General features: G+C 41.9%; 1 protein-coding gene across 1 annotated transcript in view; it reads left to right on the plus strand.

Moving 5' to 3' along the window:
* Positions 1-21285, plus strand: part of SH3GLB1 (SH3 domain containing GRB2 like, endophilin B1) — a 33221-nt gene that overhangs the window by 3723 nt on the left and 8213 nt on the right. The window contains exons 2-5 of the mRNA XM_090048242.1: positions 968-1109; positions 7802-7930; positions 13655-13788; positions 14122-14214. Coding sequence (XP_089904368.1) covers positions 968-1109; positions 7802-7930; positions 13655-13788; positions 14122-14214 — 498 coding nt within the window. The remainder of the gene's footprint in view (positions 1-967; positions 1110-7801; positions 7931-13654; positions 13789-14121; positions 14215-21285) is intronic.

The raw sequence follows: 21285 nt of genomic DNA on the forward strand, positions 1-21285 counted from the left end.
GAACAAAACTAGCAAGAGTGCATTTGTAGTATGTCAACAAAGAAGGCTTTTGATGATACAGCTGTATAGATTGCAGGTCTCATCATCATACTGGCAGGTTTTCTGGTAAAGCGTTTATACTATAAGCTGTTTCTAGTCCTACTTTTCCCCCCGTATCATAACAGCTGTACTCCAAGGGATGTTAAATTACTTTTCCCCCCAGTAAACGACGGAGTTAAATTGTAGTCCTTGTACTATTGTCCTAACTTATAAGCTTCTTAGGGATCTGATTCCCTAGCTAGACTCCTCCGTCTGAAAATGCCCAATCAGAAAGAAACTGTCAAATGATGAACATATGACCTTGAACAATCCAATATTCTTTTAAGAAGGGCTGGCAAAGACATTACATTAGTGTAGTTGCTCTTGTTTGGTCCCCAGCTCTGAAACGTTGTAACCAAGACCAAACTAAATTTCAGACTAGCACTTAGGGTTTAGAAGGCTGGGATTTAAAGCCCTTTGGGATAGGGATGAGATCTGTAGGTCAGGGCTGAGGAGTAGCAGGGTGATCTTATGCCCTTTCCCTCAGGATACAAAAAGTGATTTATACTCCTTTCTGAAAATGGAGTACGCAAAATTTCCATACACCAAAATCAATTTAATTGTAAGATAACTAGTTTTTTTACATGCCATTTGAAATGAATAATACATGAGTTTCATTAAGTAGTGTTTTACAGTAGCACACTGAGCTTGCTATCTTCTGATTTACGTGCATTTTAAATGTAATTTTCTTTTCAGGAATGTTATTAAGTCGTGTCTTGAAACTGCGTAAGTAAGCGTAACTTCTCGGAAACATACTAAAATATAATTTTAGCGAATATAAAGGTTAGCATTTCATTATTGTAAACTTGTAGTATGAGCCATGTATGCTGGTGTTATTTATGCTAATGTGTGTATTTTATGCTAATATAGCTGTTTTTAATCACAATAGTTTACAGAAGAAAAACTTGGCCAAGCAGAGAAGACAGAGCTAGATGCTCACTTGGAGAACCTTCTCAGTAAAGCAGAATGTACAAAATTGTGGACAGAAAGAATTCTAAAACAGACAGAGGTGTTACTGCAGCCAAATCCGAGTAAGTAGGACTTTAGATTTTATTTTGTTATTTTAGCTTTAACAAGTGTATTTGGATAGCAGTTTGAATTGCTGATATGTATTAAGATAAGTCAATTGGAGTTCATTATTCTCTCTCTGGCAGACAAGGTTCTTTGGGTCTGATATCTTTTATTAGATCAACTTAAATAGCTGGAGAAAAATTTTTAGCAAGCTTTCGGGTTGAAAAAACCATTCTGAGGCTGAGGAGTCTCTGCAGTTGGTGCGTGCTCTTTCCGGATGGAATGAATAGTAAAGATACCCTCATGTGCCTCAAAACTCGGCATGTCCCAATCTCTTGTCACAATGGTCCTAATAGTAACTCCCTTGATGAGCAGATTCCACCATAGTTTTGGGCATTACAGGTATCTTTGGCTTGAGTAAAAGAAGCATTGCTGCAGAGCAAATGGGAAGGTCAGGAGGAAGGAAGAGTAAGTGAGGTTCAGAGAGAGAGTATAAGCAATCAGCTTAACTATAAAAGTTATTTATTGCCAGGTATATGAACTTACGATGATACCTATAGTAATAGCCATCCAAGAGAGACAAATAAAACAGTTGCAATAGAACATAGTTTCAGTTAGGTATTTGGGGAAGTCTAGCTCAAGTTTGATCAACAGAAGTCAGGTTTAGAAAGCTGTGCCTGGAGTAAGAAAGCAAAAGTCAAGTTCCTGGAGTCAGAGAGAGAGAGAGAAGAAAAAAAAGAGTTGGGGGGCTCGCCACTCAGTGAAGCTTGAACCAGTCGAGGTTCCCAGGTGTTTGTTGGAGCTCGCAGAAAGGCAGAGAGCCCTCAGCACAATTAATGGAGGGATTCCAGGCAGAAAAGGAGTGGAACTGGCGTAGCTTTTGGATCCAAGTACCATGACAGAAACTTGAGCTTGGGTAGGGGTTTTTGTAGAGAACTAACAGTGGCTCAAGGGAGAACACTAGCTTTGTTTATGAGTAAACAATGGGCCTGATAGGAACTGATCACTCCTGGCTATGGGTGGCATTACTCTGGGGGAGCTCACAATACAGACAGGCAAATTCAGTGGTTTGGGTACCAGTAAAGGAATCATTACAAGAATTGGTCTGATAAATGCTGAGCTGGATGTGTGTAGATGTGGGTTGAGTAGCATTTGGAGCAGGGATTCCCCCATCATGCAGTGCTCCCGTGCTTCACTGGTCCCAGAGTTCAGTGCGGTCCCTGCCTTGGAATCTCTGTTCTCCATCCTGAATGCTAATGAAGGTGCTTTCCTGTCCCATCTCCCATGTCAATAAGACCGGGGAGTTGCTTCACTCCTATCACCCTTGTCTGGACGGCTTTAGGTGCGATCCCACTGCATCTTCCTTGTCTTTTGTAAGTCCTTCCTCTAATCAGTTCTTGTTCAGGCAGGGCGGGGGGGCGGTGAGCCCTTTGTGAATCAGACAGGCTGCATACTGTGCCAGGGTCTCCAAGAACACAGAGCTGAGAGGTAACAAAGGCTATGGGAAACATAAGATATGTGTGTTGTCTCAACCGAAAGAGCAACAAGGCTGACAAGTCACACTTGACTAGTAAAACCCTAGCATCAAATATTCAAATACTTCCTTAAAGTGAAACAACTTAGAATATTCTGTGAGCAGAATGAGACTGAAATAAATTAAGCTACTCAATGAAAATTATTGGATTGGCTCAAAATTGTAACCCTCCTATCCTACTCAGTTTCAAGCTTGAATGACTTCTGAATTGGTCTTCTTTTCTAAACTCTATATACATACAATTTGTTTTACTTCCTCTTCTAGATTTGTTAGAATGTGGATGGAAGGGGGTACTATCTAATCATGGTCTTGCTTCTAAAGCACCTCTCCCTGTGAGTATGCAGTGCCACAAGTACAACTAATGCAAGAGGATATCTTTGATCTTTTGGGGCTTGTAAAATCAGCTTTGATTATTTGATTGTTTAGGAGTATATCATTCTCAAACCAAAGAGGCGTTCTTAAAGAATAAGAAAAGGTACAAGCTTCTGGGTTGCAGGAAGCTTCAGTTAAGCATCTTAGACTTAAGACTTAAGAATCTAGAATTGGGAGACCAGATCATATTGTGCTAAAAGATGTGATTTTTGACATAACCTGCTCCTAACACTTCCTTTACAAAAGGAGCTGATTGTTTTGGTTAGAAAAAAATACTCTTTTGCTATACCTAAAGGTGACTTTGAGAAAAACTCTTTCCAAATAATAATGAAGTTCACTGTCTTCAAAACATTAAACCTAAAAACACAACTTATTTCCCCTGGAATGTGTGAAGAACAGAGGTTAAGAAGATACAAAATTAGGAATCTATGTTAAGGATAGAATGTACTCCTGCAGTAAATCTAAAGTAGTTGATAGCCAGATACAAGAGAGAGACATTCCAAATTGTGCATATGGTTTGTTAAAAGGCCCTCTGTATATTGTTTGGGAGCATGTACATTCATGTGGGGGGAAGCTTTAATATGTAAAGCTGTAGCACTGCTCTCTGGGACAACTTTTCAAGTGTAGTAGCAGTAGTGAATTGGCTACTTTGTAGTGTCATGCTTCCTTAGATGGACCAAAAAGCTTAAACAGATGTTTGAGCCAGGGTTATTGGGTCTGCTTTCACTTCTCTGTCTGTAGCCAGGATTACAAAGAGCCTTGTTACTAATATAAGAATATATGAGAGAGGGACTGTAAATCAAGAGCCCATGTGGCATGTCTGTCTCTGTCGTTTCCATCTGTCTTGCTTACAGTTGGAATAAGAATGTTGGGAAGAAGTAAGCAATCACATATGAGAAATAAGTATGTAACAAAGAAACAGTAATTATCCTAAGTCCCTCTTTTCCCCTGCCCCCTTTCCAGTAAAAAAGACTGCTTAATAGGACAGACTTAAAGAATAAGCATAACAGCATCTCTGTAAGTCCTGCTTCTAGTTGTCGTACACAAGAGACAGAAATGTATAACAACAGGCCTATGAAACTAAAGTAACATCACCCAAAAGAAATGACTAAGACCGAGGGCTTAATAGGAAAAGGTACCAACTGGAGATTACAGTTGGAGGAGCCCATGCATGTTGCTAGTTAGTTTAGCTGACGGCTATTAAATATCAAAGATAAACAACTTCCAAACTGAGCGTAGGGGTGTTGGTTGTAGCTGTTTTGGTCTAAGGACATAGGCAGACAAGGTTCTTTAGGTAAATGGGATATCTTTTTTTAGACCAACTAAATAGTTGGAGAAGTTGTTCTTTGCAACCTTTCGGGGACTAACGCCCGTTTTCAGGGCTAGGGAAAGGCAGTAGTTGTTTTTTACAGAACAATGGCAGACTCTCCCTATGCCTGAAGAAGGGTGTTTGGGCCCAAAAGCTTGCAAAGAACAATTTTTCCAACTATGTAGCTGGTTTAATAAAAGATATAACATTTATCCAAAGCACCGTGTCTGCAAACTGAGCCTAGAACATTTGTGGCCAAGCTTCTTGGCTGGCAGGCCCAAGTTATCCCCCACAGGTTTTTCTGATAGTTCTTTCCTTTTTTTGCTTTTTATGGAGCTGCTGTAATAGGAAGTAACACTGCAGCAGCTTCTGCAACCCCTTCTGAGTCCAGTCAGGTCATTGTTTTTGCAGATATACCAGGGGAAGCTAGAGCTAAGTGGTTACTTGTATTTCACACCAAGTCTAAGATTCAGCTCTATTCTACAAACTTGTAAACCAAGAAATACATGTCTCATGACCTGTTCAAATGATTTCCTTTGTGATTCTAGTAATAAATCACAAAATTAAGTGTTTGAACATCTACAACGTGAAAGAATATTAAAAAGAAAAATGCATCACAAGCTCATAATAACATTCATATGGGACTTCAATAATGCATATAAATTTAAATTCTAATCGGTAGGCCAAGTGCCATTTGGCTAATTAAATGATTTGTAATAGCACTAAATTCTGAAACACTAACTATAGAAGTTAGCAATCACCCTAAGACAGGGGTTTTCAACCTTTCTTGGTCTCTGTTCCCCTGGCAGCCAGTTGAGAAGCGGGGTGTCCCTCAGCAGCTAGTTGATGGCAGCCAGGCTGGTGGGGGGTGGTCCCCCGGCAGCCAATCGATGAGCGGGGGGTCCCCTGCAAGCCTGTAATGGCAAAACTGGAAGTGTTGGCAGTGGAGGCGCCAGGAGCGCACAGCACCAACAAAAAAAAAAGGCACCGGAAGCACGTGGCGGAACAAAGTACTGGCAGCCCTGCGCCACTGCCCTGTACCCCCTGGGGCCTTCCCAAGTACCCCCAGAGGAATGTGTACACCTGGTTGACAACCCCTGTCTTTAAAAACTTTAATATCAGTCTGGATTATTTAGTCACTTGGCCAGTTTTTGGAAAATCTAACCAACTAAGAACTTATTCTGGTTTAGCCCACCCAGAGTACCAGCAGTCTTGCAGGACAGAGGAAAGAGAGTTAAACATATTCTTGGTTACTTAAAAACACATCAAGCGGAAAATGGACATTAAATCTGATACTGAAGTTCAAGTTTGTATTATGCCTTGATTTTTACGGAAATGTTTAAAGAGAATCTTGAGTTGTAACTCCACGCTGGTGAAATGGTAGTAGATAAATGGAGTAAAAAAGATAGTGAATGGGTGGCAATCTTACAGCTTTTCTGCGGAAAAGTTACCCATATTTTCTCGTATACAACACAGCCCAGAATATAATATACACCTTGTTTTTTTGAAAGACAGCATAAAGGAGAAAATATTTTTCCTGAGTTACAGCTGCCCAGAGCAGGGACAAAGCCTAATCTTCAGCGGTCTCGCCCACCCTTTCCTGCTTAACTGAAACTCTAGCTATATTGAGATAGTCCTCCTTGGGTGAATCTAGGATTTTGAAATGGGCTAAAGAGTCTCCAGGTCTGTGAAAGAGGAGGAGGGAGACCAGATCAGCTAGCAGATAAGATAGCCCTAAGAAAGGTTAGCTTTATTAGTGTAACATAAAGACCACTAAAAAGGAAAGATGTTAGTTAACACTTTTGGAGTCAAGGACAATGATCCATTAAAGCAACTGGCTCCCTCAGCTGCCTCGATAGTAATGCCACAACTGCTGCACTTTACAGCAGGAAGCAAAGCAGGTGCTTCTATCCCAGGCTGAAAATCAGCTAACATGCTTAATATATGCACCCTTATTTTGGGTTTCTGATTTTGCAGGAAAAGGTGTATGTTTATATATGAGAGAATACAGTAATTTTGAAGAGTCTAATGTTCAGTTAAAATCTAATCTGGAGATACTCAGTGTACAAATTAACTATTCTTCATCCACAGTAAATCAAACTCTTCAACACTTCCTACATAAATGCTTTACTTGGTACCCAGAAGATTTTTTGGCCTATTTTCTAAAATCAGAGTGCATTTGATTTACTTTTTATAATATCAGTAAAAGCCTCCTGTAGACATGTGCTCAATTTTGAAGTAATCATGAACATGTATATAAACATGGAAAATAGAAATTGGTATTAAAAATCATTTTTGTTCAGGAAAGTACACTTAATTTCCTCATAAACATGAGACGGACTGTATTAAACAAGCCCATGACATTTACACCCTTTAGTTCTGTAGAAAGATAACTTGACTTACTTTTGATGGTTTCAAACTGCAAAATGTTAGATTCTTTACTCTGAGCAAGTCGGAATAGAGGGAGCTGTTTCAAACCCATCTTTAATGAAAAGCAGAAAAGTGTACTACTTACCCTGGAATTTTTTAAACCACAGATCTAAAAAAGAAACAACTCTCCGGAGTTAGCAGGCCTTCTCCCTGGAGCTGGTTCTCTCTCTTGCTAGATTGTAAAATCTTTGCTTCTCTTACTATGGAGAATGATCAAAGTCATTTTTGCCTGTAGAGAAGAATCCTGTGATTGTTCCCTGTGAGTTAACAGAATGATTTTCTTTGGATGAAATCAGATGAGGCTGTGCAGATGCATTAAAGGTGGAGGAGGTAGCTCAAGTTTTGCTTAAGGGACAACTTAGTCTGCAGTATCAACTCTGTTTCATACATTTTATTGTATTTACTCATATACCACCCCCTGAAATTGGGACATGTGTCTTAAGTGGAGAGGTTGACTTTTCCACAGGAATGGAAGCATAGAGACACTGGAATGGCTACCAGGGGCTATGCTGCTCTTTCGGCCAGCAGGCAGCAGGGGCAAGGTCCACTTTTTAGCATCTGAGCTGGAGTTTGAACCCTCTTACACCCTCTGCTAAATTGATGGTAGCTTTTGACTGAGCAACCAGAAGACCAAAAACTATAGCTTTTGTCTGAGCAGTTAGGGGAGGGGGAAGTGAGCTGAAGATGAGGCTCTGTCCCTGCTTCATGAAATTAGCTTTTGGCCATGACTCTAGAAGGATTTTTTTTCATTGTACCTTCCTAGGACAACTTGTATGTCTTTAGTTGGGGGCATGTGGTATGTGAGGAAATGCAATGATTGATTTAACTTCATGATTTTGAAAAAATCCCATTTTGCATTTTCTTAAGTAGCCATTTAGAAACATTTATAAACCGAGTATGTAGATGAAGAAAAACATGAACACATCTGTCTTGGTGATTTATCACTTTATCCAAGTACTTAACACTTTAATGTTAAGTGAATGATTTGGTAAATTATGATCCTGTTTGTAAATTCATTCTAATACTGCTCTTGATCTACAGTAATGTATTTCTGAAACTTTTTTTAGATGCTAGAATAGAAGAATTTGTCTATGAAAAGTTGGACCGCAAAGCACCAAGTCGTATGAATAATCCAGAATTACTGGGCCAATATATGATAGATGCTGGGAATGAATTTGGCCCAGGGACAGCATATGGTAAGAAGATGGCTCTTGTGTCATAAACCAAATGCACAGCCTTGTGCAAGAAAATACCCAATGTAGAGTGAGAGACATTTTCTATTCCTTCTAATAAACATGTGCAAAAGTTGTCAATTTTTTAACAGTTTGACATTTTTCAAAAACATCTGAGTTCTTAACCCAGACTGAGGGTAAATTCCATTACAACAGCTGTTGGAGCCACAATTCCACCTTTTTGTGGATGCATAACTTTTTACTGCCTGAACTGTTAGCTCTAGAATTTGGTCTCTCTATGAATCTTTAGCTGTAAGGGTAAAGTGTAGTTACTTTCTAATGCGTGGATAAAATATTTTATTTGATAAAATATTTATTTTACTGCCTTTCACATGTTCTGCAAAGTAGGAGTTCTTATAAAAAAGACAACCTTGATTTAAATCTCACTGGAATTTCACAGTAACTTTCCTAAAATCAAATTGAACCTTTCTGCAAAAGGCTAGCTCTCTAATGTATGTCTTTTATAATCAATAACTTTCTCCCACTCTGCAAGTGCTTACCTGTGCAGCATTGCTACATTAGTTATTAAAGTTGGATCTCTGAAAATATTCGAAGTACAGGTTTTGCATTACCTGCGACTCTAAAACAACTCTTTAAACTGGCGTAACGGTTACTTTTAACCAACCAAAAATGCATAAATATATAGTTGCCAGGGTGCACAAATTACAAAGCCTGGTAGTTGTCATTTCAGAACACAACGAGATGAAGCAAGTAAATGGCAGGGGGAGAGGAACCCTGTTTTGTGAGGAATGAATTCTTTGTCTCAGAGTAGTAATTTCCTCAGAAAGGAAAGAACAACACATAAACTTCCAAAATAAAAGTGTCTTGGCAAAAAGTAAGACAACCATTACTAATTTTGTGGGGGGGGTTTTGTTTTTGTTTTATTTGTTGTTTTACATTACGGAAGTGACAAACCAGCTGCAAATGCCTGATCATCTCATCTTTTCCCATATTAATAAGGTCCAAAGTTTGCTGGTCTTCATCCTTTTCAAAAATAAGTCATTCAAACTAATGTATCTAATTCTTTACAGGCAGATGTTGCCCTCTTACTTTACAGCTTGCTGTAATGCTTTTAAATCGGGAAAGTATAATTGGCATATTATATTGTGTTATCTGCTCTTAAGCGAGTGTTACTATATGAGTGTTGAATATGCTGAAAAGTTAATGAAGGTGGGAAACAGGTGTTGATCAACACTCATGGGAAAGTTGCATGTACCGTAAGAGTGTATAAAACAAATTGGGAATGGTAAGAAGGGAAGGATAATGAAGACTTTATTACAGGATATTTTAACAAAATTCTAATTTAATTACGTTGTTGGACTAAATTAAGCTTCTGTAACAGTTGTTGTCAGGCTTAATAATAATCTTCAATTAAAGTACAATTCTAAATTGTCTTCTAAACTAGATTGTATTTAGAATTTAAAAGCTTTCCAACAGTTGACTTGACCAGTAAGTAAAAATTTAAAGTGCTTGAGTACTCCATCAGACTTTGCAGGGGACTGCTTTTGGATTAAACTATAACACTGAGAAGTGAATGAAACAGATACTTAAGATAGGACTGCTGTAGATAGCTAGGTACTATCACCATAATTTTGCTAACTATTCACATTTAAAATCTAACAATGAATATGGTTTTTATGGTTCATCATCACTAACCCTGCCAAAGAAACAAATGAAAGACATCATGGATGCCTACCCCACTCAAAACACTTACAGCTGACTAACTACTTTATAGTGTGCGCCCAGGACCACTGCAACATCTATATAACCAGAACCATGACCAGCACAACTGCTGGATGGATCATTGTTTGATACGTTCTGTCATGTCTATATGTATTACCCTAAAATGACATAAGAAGCAACCAAGAGGCTCAAATATCAAACACCAGTACTTGAAAGAGCCTACTAATGGTGATAATCTCCAGCAGTGCCTCAGTGAGAAACTACCTGACGTCCCTCATGATCTTGACAGTAATGATCAGTGGAATAGCCTCAAGAAAGACATCTTGAGGCATTTGAAGAATAGCCAGGCTTCTCCACAAAGAAACATCAAGAGTGGTTAGATGAGAATGACAGGAAAGTTCAAATTCCCATGAGAGCCTTCAAAGCTTTTCAGAATGACATCAATTTCAAACAGAAGCAATATATTTATGGACACATTTAAAATTGAGAACCAGAAGACAATTCAAGAGCATGAGGAAAAAGTGGAAGGACAAAGCAAAAAATATTTTTTGACTGTGCTGACAGCAATAACCTAGGTAGTTTCTTCAGCACAACCAAAGCCATCTATGTGCCAAGCACACAAGGAGCCATCCCTCCGAGGTCCAGGAATGGAAGAATATAACTTAAACACAGCTTCACTATCAGCGCACAGTGGAAGGATTACTTCCAAGAGCTCCTCAAGAGAGGTTCTTATGTTGAATACAATCCCATCAAAGCCATTCTATAACGTTAAGGACAACCTTGCAGATTCATCAATCTTTCAAGAGGCCTTGAAGGCTATTAAACAGATAAAGAACAACAAAGCATGTGGTCCTGATGAAATGCCAGCTGGAATTTGTGTGATTTGGAAAAAAAACTCTCTCTCACCAACTGTACATCGTTGTTCTGAAAAACTGGAAACATAAAGAGATTCCCAGTGACTTGAGATGCCAGAATCACTACCATATTTGAAAAAGGAGATACTTGCTGCAATCCTGTCTATTGTGGTATTCCATTCCTGTCCATAGCTGGGAGGGACCTTACCGGTGTTCTTTTCAGTAAACTTACTTTGCTTGCAGAGGAGATTTTACTGAAGTCCCAATGTGGTTTCAGACCGCTCAGTGGTACAGTAGATACGGTCTTTGTTCCTAAATAGCTGCAGAAGAAGTGTTGCGAGCAACACTGAGATCTTTATATCGGCTTCATTGGCCTGACTGAGGCCTCTGATTCAATCAACAGAGAGATTCTGTGAAAGATCCTGATGAGATTTGTATGCCCGCCAAGAGTTGTTACTGTCATCCGACTTCTTCATGACAACATGACAGTAACTGTCCTAAGCAATGTCTCAGAAACAGACCTCTTCACTAGTAAAGCAAACACTCTGTATTGCAGCTATTCCAGGTCTCGTTGCTGATGGACTTCCATCTGGAGTAAACATCCAGTACCATATAGATAGAAATCTTTAACGTTGATGGGTTACATTCCAAATCCAAGATAACCAACACCTCCATTACTGATCTTCAGTATGCTGATGATTGTGCAGTGTGTGCGTACTCAACTGAAGAGCTCCAGGTCACTCTTGATTGCTTCTGTGAAGCATACGAAAAGTTGGGCTCACTGTCCGTGTCATCAAAACAAAGAGACTGTCGCGGGGCACTCCCGCGCCCCGCTCCTAAGGAGAGACCAGGAAGAGGAGAGGCCTGAAGCAACACAGATGGGGGTTGCTAGGGCAACCAGGCAGGTCATGTGGCCCAGAGAGGGGCAGGGCCAGGCCCTTATAAACAGCTAGGCCAAAGCCTAGGGAGCAGTTCCCTTCTGGCTGCCGCAGGAGCAGGAGCTCTGCGGCTGAGCTGAGCAGCCTTGCCACCCTAACCGGCTGCGATGATGTAGGGAACAAGATCACCCTGACTGCAGGTAGGACTGAGAGCCCGGTAGGGCTTGGAGTTACGGATAGGCGTGTGGAGCCTCGGTTTAGGTTGGAGCCAGAGGGCTTAACTTTGAGTTGCAGTTTACACCGGAGGACCGGGTGAGGCTGTAGGGGAGCGAGGAGGCCTCAGCGGGGCTCCCCAGCAGTTTGGGGGCTCCGGGTGCCCAGTAGGGGCACGGTGCCAGGGGGGCACAACGGTGGTGCCGGAGTGGCACAGAGCACGGGGTTGGATCCCGGCCCGGAAGGGTGACGAGAAAAGACCCAAGGAAAGGGTCAAGGGGGCCAGGCACGGCTAAGGCCACCTGAGCCCCAAGCGGGGGCCAGGCACGGCTAAGGCCACCTGAGCCCCAGGCCCGCAGAGGGCGCGGCGCGGAGAGCGCGGTACACAGGCCCCAGAGAGGGCGAGGCCCGCGGAGAGCGCGGTACACAGGCCCCAGAGAGGGCGAGGCCCGCAGAGGGCGCGGCGCGGTGAGCGCGATACAGGCCCCAGAGAGGGCGAGGCCCGCAGAGGGCGCGGCGCGGAGAGCGCGGGACAGGCCCCAGGGAGGGCGAGGCCCAGAGAGGGCGCAGCGCGGAGAGCGCGATACAGGCCCCAGAGAGGGCGAGGCCCGGAGAGGGCGCAGCGCGGAGAGCGCGATACAGGCCCCAGAGAGGGCGAGGCCCGGAGAGGGCGCAGAACAGGAAGGGGACCAGACAACGTCCCCCGGGACAGCTGCGAGGCTTGGGGCGTGCTAAAGGGGAGGTTTTGGAGGCACGCATTTGCCCATAAGGCTGGGGGAGAGGACCCCACTTTGGAGCGGTAGTGATACCATTGCGGTGCCGTTAGGTGCGAGTAGGCAGCCTCCCATACTGAACCGATAAGATCTAAGACGTGGCGGGCGAGTAGAGGGTGTCAGACCACCCTAATTGGCACGGCAAAGGGGCGCTCGCGAGCTCACGGCCGCTCGCGGGGCCATCCGTGACAGAGACTTTTACCAACCTACTCTGAACCAGCCAGCTGCTCCTCATATTACAACTGTAGGGCAATTCTTCAGGAACTTTGAGCATTTCCATTACCTGGGAAGCCACTTTGGCTAAAACATAAACGTAGACAGTGTTCAACATTGGATGCCTTTAGAAGTCTCCAGAATCCTGTCTTGGATGATAATGACATCAGGACCTAAACCAAACTTCTTGTGTGCCTGGCTGTTGTCATCCCTACCCTGTGTATGGTATGATACTTGGATGACATATCAGAAACCCCTAAAAGCTTTGGAACATTACCATCAGTAATGTCTTTGGAAAAACTTACATAATAATTGGAAGGACAGGCGAATGAATGCCAGCATTCTGGCTCATGTAAACAACACCAGCATTGGAGCTGTGTTTGTATAGCAGCAGCTCCAGTGGACAGGACATATCATAAGGAAGCCTGACAGTATGCTTCTGAAACAGGCCCTATACTCCCAACTCACAGATGGTCATTGCTCAAGAGGCATGCAAAAGAAGAGATTTAAGGACACCTTCAAGGACAATCTGAAGAAATGTGATATCAACATGTGATATAAACCTGGGAGACTCAAGCACTGAATTGTTCCTGGTGGCACCATGATATATGGCAAAGTATCAGTTGTTTTGGTTAGACTCTCTTCACTATGCAGGCAGATAAATGAAAGCATCTCAAAGGAAAAGAGCTACAACCTGATATCACCAGGATAGTTTGGGAAATAAGGGTCATATCTGCCACATCTGCAGCTAAATATGCAGCTCTTGGATCCACCCCGTCAGTCATGTACAGACTCACTGATCAAACTTCCCTATATACTGGAAAACTGTTACCCTTGTGTCATGTGACTGATGATGATGAACTAGTCCCATTTAAGACCTAACAATGAATATGTCTTTTACTTACTTTAAAGTAAATGTAACTGGAAAGTAACTGTTCGTACTTCATAAAATACTGTTCCTTTTGGTTACTGGTTAGTTTTCAAACTTCTGGCTTAAGTTCCTGTTCTTAGGAGCCTGTTTGTTAACCACATACAGGAACAACTGGACAACAGATATCTCTTTTTATTTTTCAGGAAATGCACTCATCAAATGTGGGGAAACACAAAAGCGAATTGGAACTGCAGACAGAGAACTAATACAAACATCTGCTATAAACTTTCTCACTCCACTAAGAAATTTTATTGAAGGGGACTACAAAACAATTGCTGTAAGTTGAGAAATGTGCTTCCTTTTATATATCTCAATATTTCTCAATATAAATACTTAAGTGGAAGTGGGGATAGTTAAATTTCAGCTTTGGGCACTTGAAGCTTTTAAAAACATGAGTATATTTTAAAGCAGACTTAAAAAAGCAAGCAAAACAGTGTTTTATAAAAGCAAATATGTTGTGAACACCTGCCACATTCACTAAGTTTAAAAGTTCAGTTTTATGTGGTACATTAGGAATACAGTCTCAAGTAAGTGGCTTAGCAATGCTTGGGTATTGCAGACTCATAATTACCCTGATTATGTAACCTAACTGATTTTCCTAAACTTATAGAAAGAAAGAAAGCTACTGCAAAACAAGAGACTAGATTTGGATGCAGCGAAAACCAGACTGAAGAAGGCAAAGGTTGCAGAAGCTAGAGCTGCAGTAAGTAGACTATTGTTAATATTTGGAAAAAAAAGTACACATAGGCTTGCCTTAACTCTCCAAAAACAGACCTTTCTCATCCTATATTAACTGATTGGGCACATCTAGACAAGATGTTTACTGCAAAATAGACTTATTAGCTGCGCAGTAAACATCTTGGCATGTACACATGCCCCTGTTAGGCTGGGGTAAACTGATTTACTCTGCAGCAAGATATTACTTGTAAATACAAAGTACAGCCTGGCAGCCTGACACCCCCCTGGCTCACTGCCAGCCAGGGCTGCTGTGATCCAGCTCAACATGCTGCGCTCTTGGGCACATACTCAAACAGCAGTAAACTCTGGAGTTTATTGCTTTGTATTAATTGCATGTGTAGATGCATCTAGTATGTAGTTTTGTTTTGTTTTGGTTTTCACTTGGCCAGAAATGCCTAAGTGGCACATGATGGAGGAAAATGGAACAGTGCTAACTGGTGTTTAAATTTATTCCCTAACTTTTTTTCACAATGCAACTTGACAGACATTTGTATAGCATCTCTTCTATCCTAAAGCATTTTATTGTAACACCTTTTGAATACAAAGAATTGTGAATGAACTTCTTCACATAGTACTGTTCAGGGTGTTGGTGGTGGTTTTGGGGTTCCAAACTTCAAGAATAGCTTGTATTGTGGTTGCTTTTTGTGGGAGTATAGATTTTGTGGGAGTATAAACAGATCAGTTGCAAGTGAGAGTGAACCATTAGGTGAAACTGTGATGTATGTTAAACTACATGCAGTACCACATTTCCATATTGTCTTGTTCTTTGCTGTGTTTTGTTAGAATCTTGCATAACTTCAGGAAAAATATGAAAATCATTTTTGTACCTTCTTTTTTTAAAATACAAATGGCTTGCTACTGTAAGTCTGGCAGTATATTCGTCGCGCTACATAGCTCAAGGACTGGCCACTTTTAGAACAGTTGCTTTGGAAAACTTTAGCGTAGTTATTACTTTGAGTTATACTGGGATTTGCTTACACTCATTAGTTTTCTCCCCATCAGAAAAAACTAGGTATTAGCTGACTTCACGTAGGAGATCGAGTTACTTTGCAGTTGCTGCTTCACAGCCACTCTTACAAAAATCTACTTACCCTTTAAACATTTCACTACCAAATGGTGTGTAGTGCTGGTGGATCATGCCACTTAACATCTTAACTGTGTTATCATTTCTACCTGTACTTCAATTCTAATCCTGTGTCTAGCAGCTGTGTCAAACCAGTAAATATTAGTGCTCAAAATGAAGAAAGGGTTTGGGTTTTAAGCTGAGACCAGAGGTTCTCAACTTCATTAGATTCAAGGCACCCTTCAAAAATGCCAGCTCTTTGTTTTCAGTTGTTTTTTTGACTATGGAAAAATAAAAGAGAAATTCTTAGATTGCAAAGAGCTTGGAAAGACCATGCTGAGTTAAAACGTTTTTGATGCTCTAGATTTTGATTTGAAATTCCTTGGTTTTTCTTACGAACCATGTAGGTGTTTGCACATCTAGCAGTGTTAGAATTGTGCCACCCCACAGCACTTGTAAGGGTCTTGCAGCACCCCAGGATGTTACTACATAACCCTGGGTGAGACTCACTGGTATAGACATAAGGGGCGTGTCCACGCATGCAGTCACGTGTGCTTGTAGCAATTCAAGTAGAAGCGGCAAAAAATCGAGCTGGGGATTTTTGCCTCAGTGCACATGCCTGGAAATGGACGTTGGTGTGGAGCAAGTTGTGTACTTGGGGCAAAATGACCTGCCCAGCTCCTCCCAGATCTGCAAGCAGGGGGAGCTAGAGCCTGGGGCCAGCACCTGTGCTGGCCCCAGCAGTATAAAAGCCTGCCCTGGTGAGCAGCTAAGGGCTACTTACCCTCGGGAGCTTCTGAGGCCCAGCCAGTTGGTGTCCAGGGGTACTACCCCTTGTGCCAGCTGGACTACTAAAGCAGCCCTTACCTAGAGTGGCCCCTGTCCCCTCTACCCACTGTAGCAGTCTGGCAGTGGAGGTTGCTGCCTGTCTGTAACACCTGCGACAGCATCCACCCCCTTTGACCTGTGGCTCTGTGGCTGCATGCCTGCCAGACCTGGATGGGATGCCCCTGTTCTGCTATCTGGGCAGCTATTGCCCAGAAAATATGCTTCTTCCAGTGGCCTGCTCTGAACAGTCAAAGTGTGTCTTTTTGGGTCCAAATGGCCAACAGGTCAGCCACCTCCTCTGCCCTCCCACTAGGTCTCCAGTGCTGGCCCTGGCCAGGCTTCTCTGCCTGCGTCTTGCTACTTGTCTAACCAGCAGAGATCCTAGTGTTCCCTGTTTAAAAATTGCAAATTCTGTGGTAAGAAATCCAAATCCTTTCATTAAAATACCCAAAACAGTGTTCTTCTGCTACTAAAACGAAATGCCACTATATATAGAGAGATCAGTTGAGCAATGTTTTATTGATACATTTACAAGTTTAAAGCAATTTGGAAGCCTACCGGTGCCTCAGTTATCAGAATAAAATAAATTCTAAATATCTATACACTTTGGCATTTACTTTTGGCTTTTTGTCATAGAAAAATCAGAGCTGCTCCTATCCCCTTTGCTCACCAGGATGTGCAGCTGATATGCTCACTAATATGCCTTGCCGCTTACTCACAGTGTGTCCCCTGCCCCAGTCTCCTCGCTACTGACTCCCAGGGCCAGGTATCTGGTGAGGGGTTTGTAGGAGTTGTTTGGGGGTGTGGGGTTTGTGGGTGGATTGTGGGGGGACTGTTGATGTGAAGAGATGTATGGTGAGACTGCACAGGAGGGGTGGGTTCCCTGGCCCCCACAGGGTGCAGCCCCCCCCAGCTCACGGACTGCCCCCCCCAACAGGGCCCATAGGCCCCACCCCCCAGGACTACAGCCCACTGCACAGGGACTGCAGGTCCCAGAACCCTCCCCCAGCCCCGGAGGACCCACAGCTCACCAGCAGCAGCAGCAGCCATCAAGGTGCTCGGGGCCTCCTGGCACAGCCCCTCCACGCAGTACAGGGCAGTACGGCTTGGCCCTGGCTGTCTGACACCTGGTGCTGCCTCTGCCACATCGCATAAGTGTGGCCCATCTTGGTATGGCGCCGTAGGTCTTCAGGCAGCGCTGGGCTGCTTGGGCTGTCACCTGGAGCCCCAAACTGCTCGTGGAGACTGCCTGTTGCACCAGGCTGGATCCTGCCTGCATGCATGGGAGCAGCCTGGCCCGAAAGCATGCAGGGCCCTGTCCATGCAGGACCGAGGATGGTGTGGCAGATGGTCCCCACAAGCAGCATGGGGCCCTGGATGACAGCTTGAGTGGCCCAGAACTGCCCTAAGGTGCATGGTGCCACGCTGCACCAGGCTGGGCTTGTGCAGTTTGCTACAAGCACCACCGGGTACCAGGCAGCTGGAGCCAAGCTCTGCTGCTCTGTGCTGCAGGCAGGCTTTGCCAGGAGGACTCTGAGCACCCCAATGGGCTACTGCTGTGGGGGGAGCAGGCGGGGAGGGGACTGTGGTCCATGCAGGGGGAAGTAGGTAGGGTACCCACTCCTCCAGAGCAGCTCTGTCCACACCCACAGCCCCCCACAAGTCCCCCCCCATGTCCTGCCCTGCTTTTTTCTGTAATTGTTTTGATACCTGGATATCCAGGTATCAAATTTTGAGCCCCTGCTGCAAATATGCAGTACGGGGAATGCTTTTTTGTTCCCAACATGCCTCTTGCCACATCTCAAACTGCTTTAAGATGCGGCAAGAGGCACATGCGGGCTCGTCTGGACGTGCCCAAGGGGTACTTACAGACACGGAAAAAACAAAACGACGGAGCTTTACTTTCAGCTTGGTGCACCCTGGCACCAAGCACAGCACATGCCCAGAAGAGGAATCGAGTTGTTTTGACCCAGCTTGCCTAGCATCTGTATAGCTCAGGTGCTTTAGTGGGGCTTTTTGGCGCTTTTACCTAATAGCTGACTCAATTAGCTATTAGGTAAAAGCGCCAAAAAGCCCTGCTGAAGCATGTGAGCTATACGGATGCTGGGGATCCAGGCCAAACTAATGTGAGTCCTCTTCCAGTAAAACACTGGGTGGGGGAAGGGTTCCATGTCTGTAAACATTTGAAATTTTTTAGGGCACTGCAAAAAAAAGGTTGAAAACCACTAGCCTAAGTAAATTACACTTTCATTTAGGGTTTATAATAGTGCCTTCTTTAATGACCTCAAAATCTCTTCATATTTTCTGCAGCATAAAAGGAAATGAAACCAATGCACATAGAATATTGTTATTTTAATCTTTTTCCAGACTAGCAGTGATATATGTCTGATAGCCAAATTACTTAGCTGAGAGCAGTATTTAAAGTGGCTAAACAAAAAAGTTTGAATTAAACACGAAATTGTCTAGATCTTTTTGTGTTTTGTTCACAGTCTGTTTAGTTTAATCGTGTAGCGTTCAGTAAACTTATTTACCAACTGTATTCACAGTGTAACATGGTTTTGTCTTTGTTATCTATGCACCTAAGCAACTAAACACGTCTCAGCCTGAAGAAAATAACATTATGGTAAATGTCTCTTACATGCTCAACTTGCTGCATGTAAAGTGGCTAAAGGTTTGTTGGCCTCCAGTGTTCATTCATTCTCTTACAAAGTGTTTCCTCTTGCTATCTGAGTCATGTGGCTTTAATTGTCACATAAGCTTTTTGGGTACTTGAATATTCCATTATTTTTGTCTCTATCAAAAACAAACTTATGACCATGTTGTTAAATATTGTTCTATTAGACCAAATACAGTCTATTTTTTCACATCATTGATGTCAGAAAAGCTTAACAGACTCATTTGAAAATATTTTCATTACTTAATTTGAGTTCAGTTGAGTGGCGAAAAAAAATTCCCATTGTGCTCTGTATAGACTGGTATGAATTATGCAACATATCTAAGAATATTATGGAAAACTTCTATACATATTTGTTTAATACAAAAATTAAATATTCTAGTATGGGTGGGCTAATTTGAAACCAAGATAAGATATCTATATTTGTTGCAAGTCCATCGCTTCTTGGCTTTTTGGCTAAGATCAAGTGCATTTCCTATCCTAAAAATTAATATTACTTGCCACAAACAGTTGAGATGCTCATTACAAAATACACACAAGATGCTATGATGGTCCTTCATTTGGGCATTGATTGTGGTCTGTAGCTTAAACCGATGTTTAGGGATCTGTTACTGAGATAAATCAGAAAGCTAAGAATTTTCTCTCTCATTAAAAAACAAATGATGCCTTGGGTGTTGCTTGTGTATTTCTTAACTATTATCTCTGACAGTAAGACTTTGGTTTTCAGGTTTTCTGACTGCAACATCCTTAACTAAAGAAAAACAGTATTGTAAAACAGCTCTTTTTGCTACTAATTTTTAAAGGTGTTGTTGAGATCTGTAAATGCTGTTTAGTCCATTTGTTCAGTTTAATGGTTGTTCTCGTGGAGGCAGGCAACCAATAATGAAATTAATATAGCAAGAGAAATCACTCCTTTTTGTTGTCTCTATTTAACACAGTGCGTCTAGTAGACTTTCTTTCAGTCAAATGTGAGGCTATTTTAATTGGTTTAGTGTTTTGACCTTAATTACGTTTACTACATTTTAAAAATATTCATTGCTAAACTAACAATCACTCATTTATTCTAAGCTTTATAATTTAGGCTCTTTGATATATCTATTTTCTAAATAATTAAGTGGTGTTACAATACTTCCATGTTATATGGTAAACCAGTGTTGTTTTTTAACTCTGTTCTCTCTCCATTTAGAGTGATTTATAAAATTACATAGTACTATACAATTGCAGTATTCAAACTGCAATTTTTCTACTGTATTTAAAACAATGCATGCCACATTTAGCATAATTCATACCAAAGACTTTCATATGGCTGCAGTGAGTAGGTTGCCCAATCTTTTAGAGACTTTAAACTTGGGAGAGTGGGGGAAGCATTTTAAAAAAAAGTATGGCTATACTGTGTTAAAACAACACCATGCTGTTCTAAGTGTGTATTTTTTTCTCTAACTTTTAATGCTGACTAGATTTGGGCAGAAGAAGTGACAAAAGTAAGTAAAAAAAAACAAAACAAAACAAAAAAAACCTTCAGAAACAGAAGAATTATGAAACAAAATGTGTATGCTAGTGCAGTATAATTTAGACCTTGTATGAAGAGCAGAAACATAAAATACTATTAGTCTGATGCATCAAAATACCATCTCGCCCCTTGCAGAGAATTTCAAAATCCTAATGGTGATGTGTGAGGCACTTGAAAATAAACAGTGTGCTCCACCACAGGAAAACATGTGATCTTCTTGTGACACTGCAGTAGGAAAAGACTACAGGGCTTCTCTTACAAAACTTAACTGCTTGAGACAATGCCTTCTTTGAAGCCAGACTCCCAATAATAAGTTCAAATGTTCTAAAGGATTGTATATTTTTCTCTTGCATGGCAATTCAGAGCCACCACATGCAGCTATTTGCCTCCTAGTGTGCAAGTGCTGAACTGAGAGCAGCTGAAGAAGCAAACTGCACTGGAAAATGGAGAATCAATGCTAGCTTTTTCAGGTTTAGGTGGAAGACAACCTGAATGCAAACTCATGCTGTAAAATGGTGATACATAAGACTACGTGTAGGCTGGAAAGACAATATTTTGAGAGACTCCTCAACTTCAGCCTTTGTGACTGGACATTGTGTCCTATCTCACTTGTTACAGAGCTGTTTTTCCCTCCTTCCCCTATGACATAAGTAAGACAATAAGTTGTGAAATGGTCAGGGTCTCAAATCTGAGAGCTGGGACTAAAATGTAGACATTCTTTGAGTCATGCTGTTTTATTACTGTTGAGCTGACAGTGTGTGCAGTTAAACAAGCTGGTCTGTTACAAAAAACTGGGTGAGAGATGCTGGGGTGAGGCTGACTAACAACCAACATTTTTTAAGGAAAAAGTCATTGGCAAACTTTGAGCCCTAGATATTGACAGATTTGTTTTCAAGCCTTAATGCTAACTGAGTTTCCAACCATTTTATCTCTGTTACAACGTTTTTGTTTGTTCTTAGTG

Source organism: Crocodylus siamensis, chromosome 5, assembly GCF_052110815.1.
Source record: "Crocodylus siamensis isolate JL-2025a chromosome 5, ASM5211081v1, whole genome shotgun sequence".
NCBI classification, from domain to species: domain Eukaryota; kingdom Metazoa; phylum Chordata; order Crocodylia; family Crocodylidae; genus Crocodylus; species Crocodylus siamensis.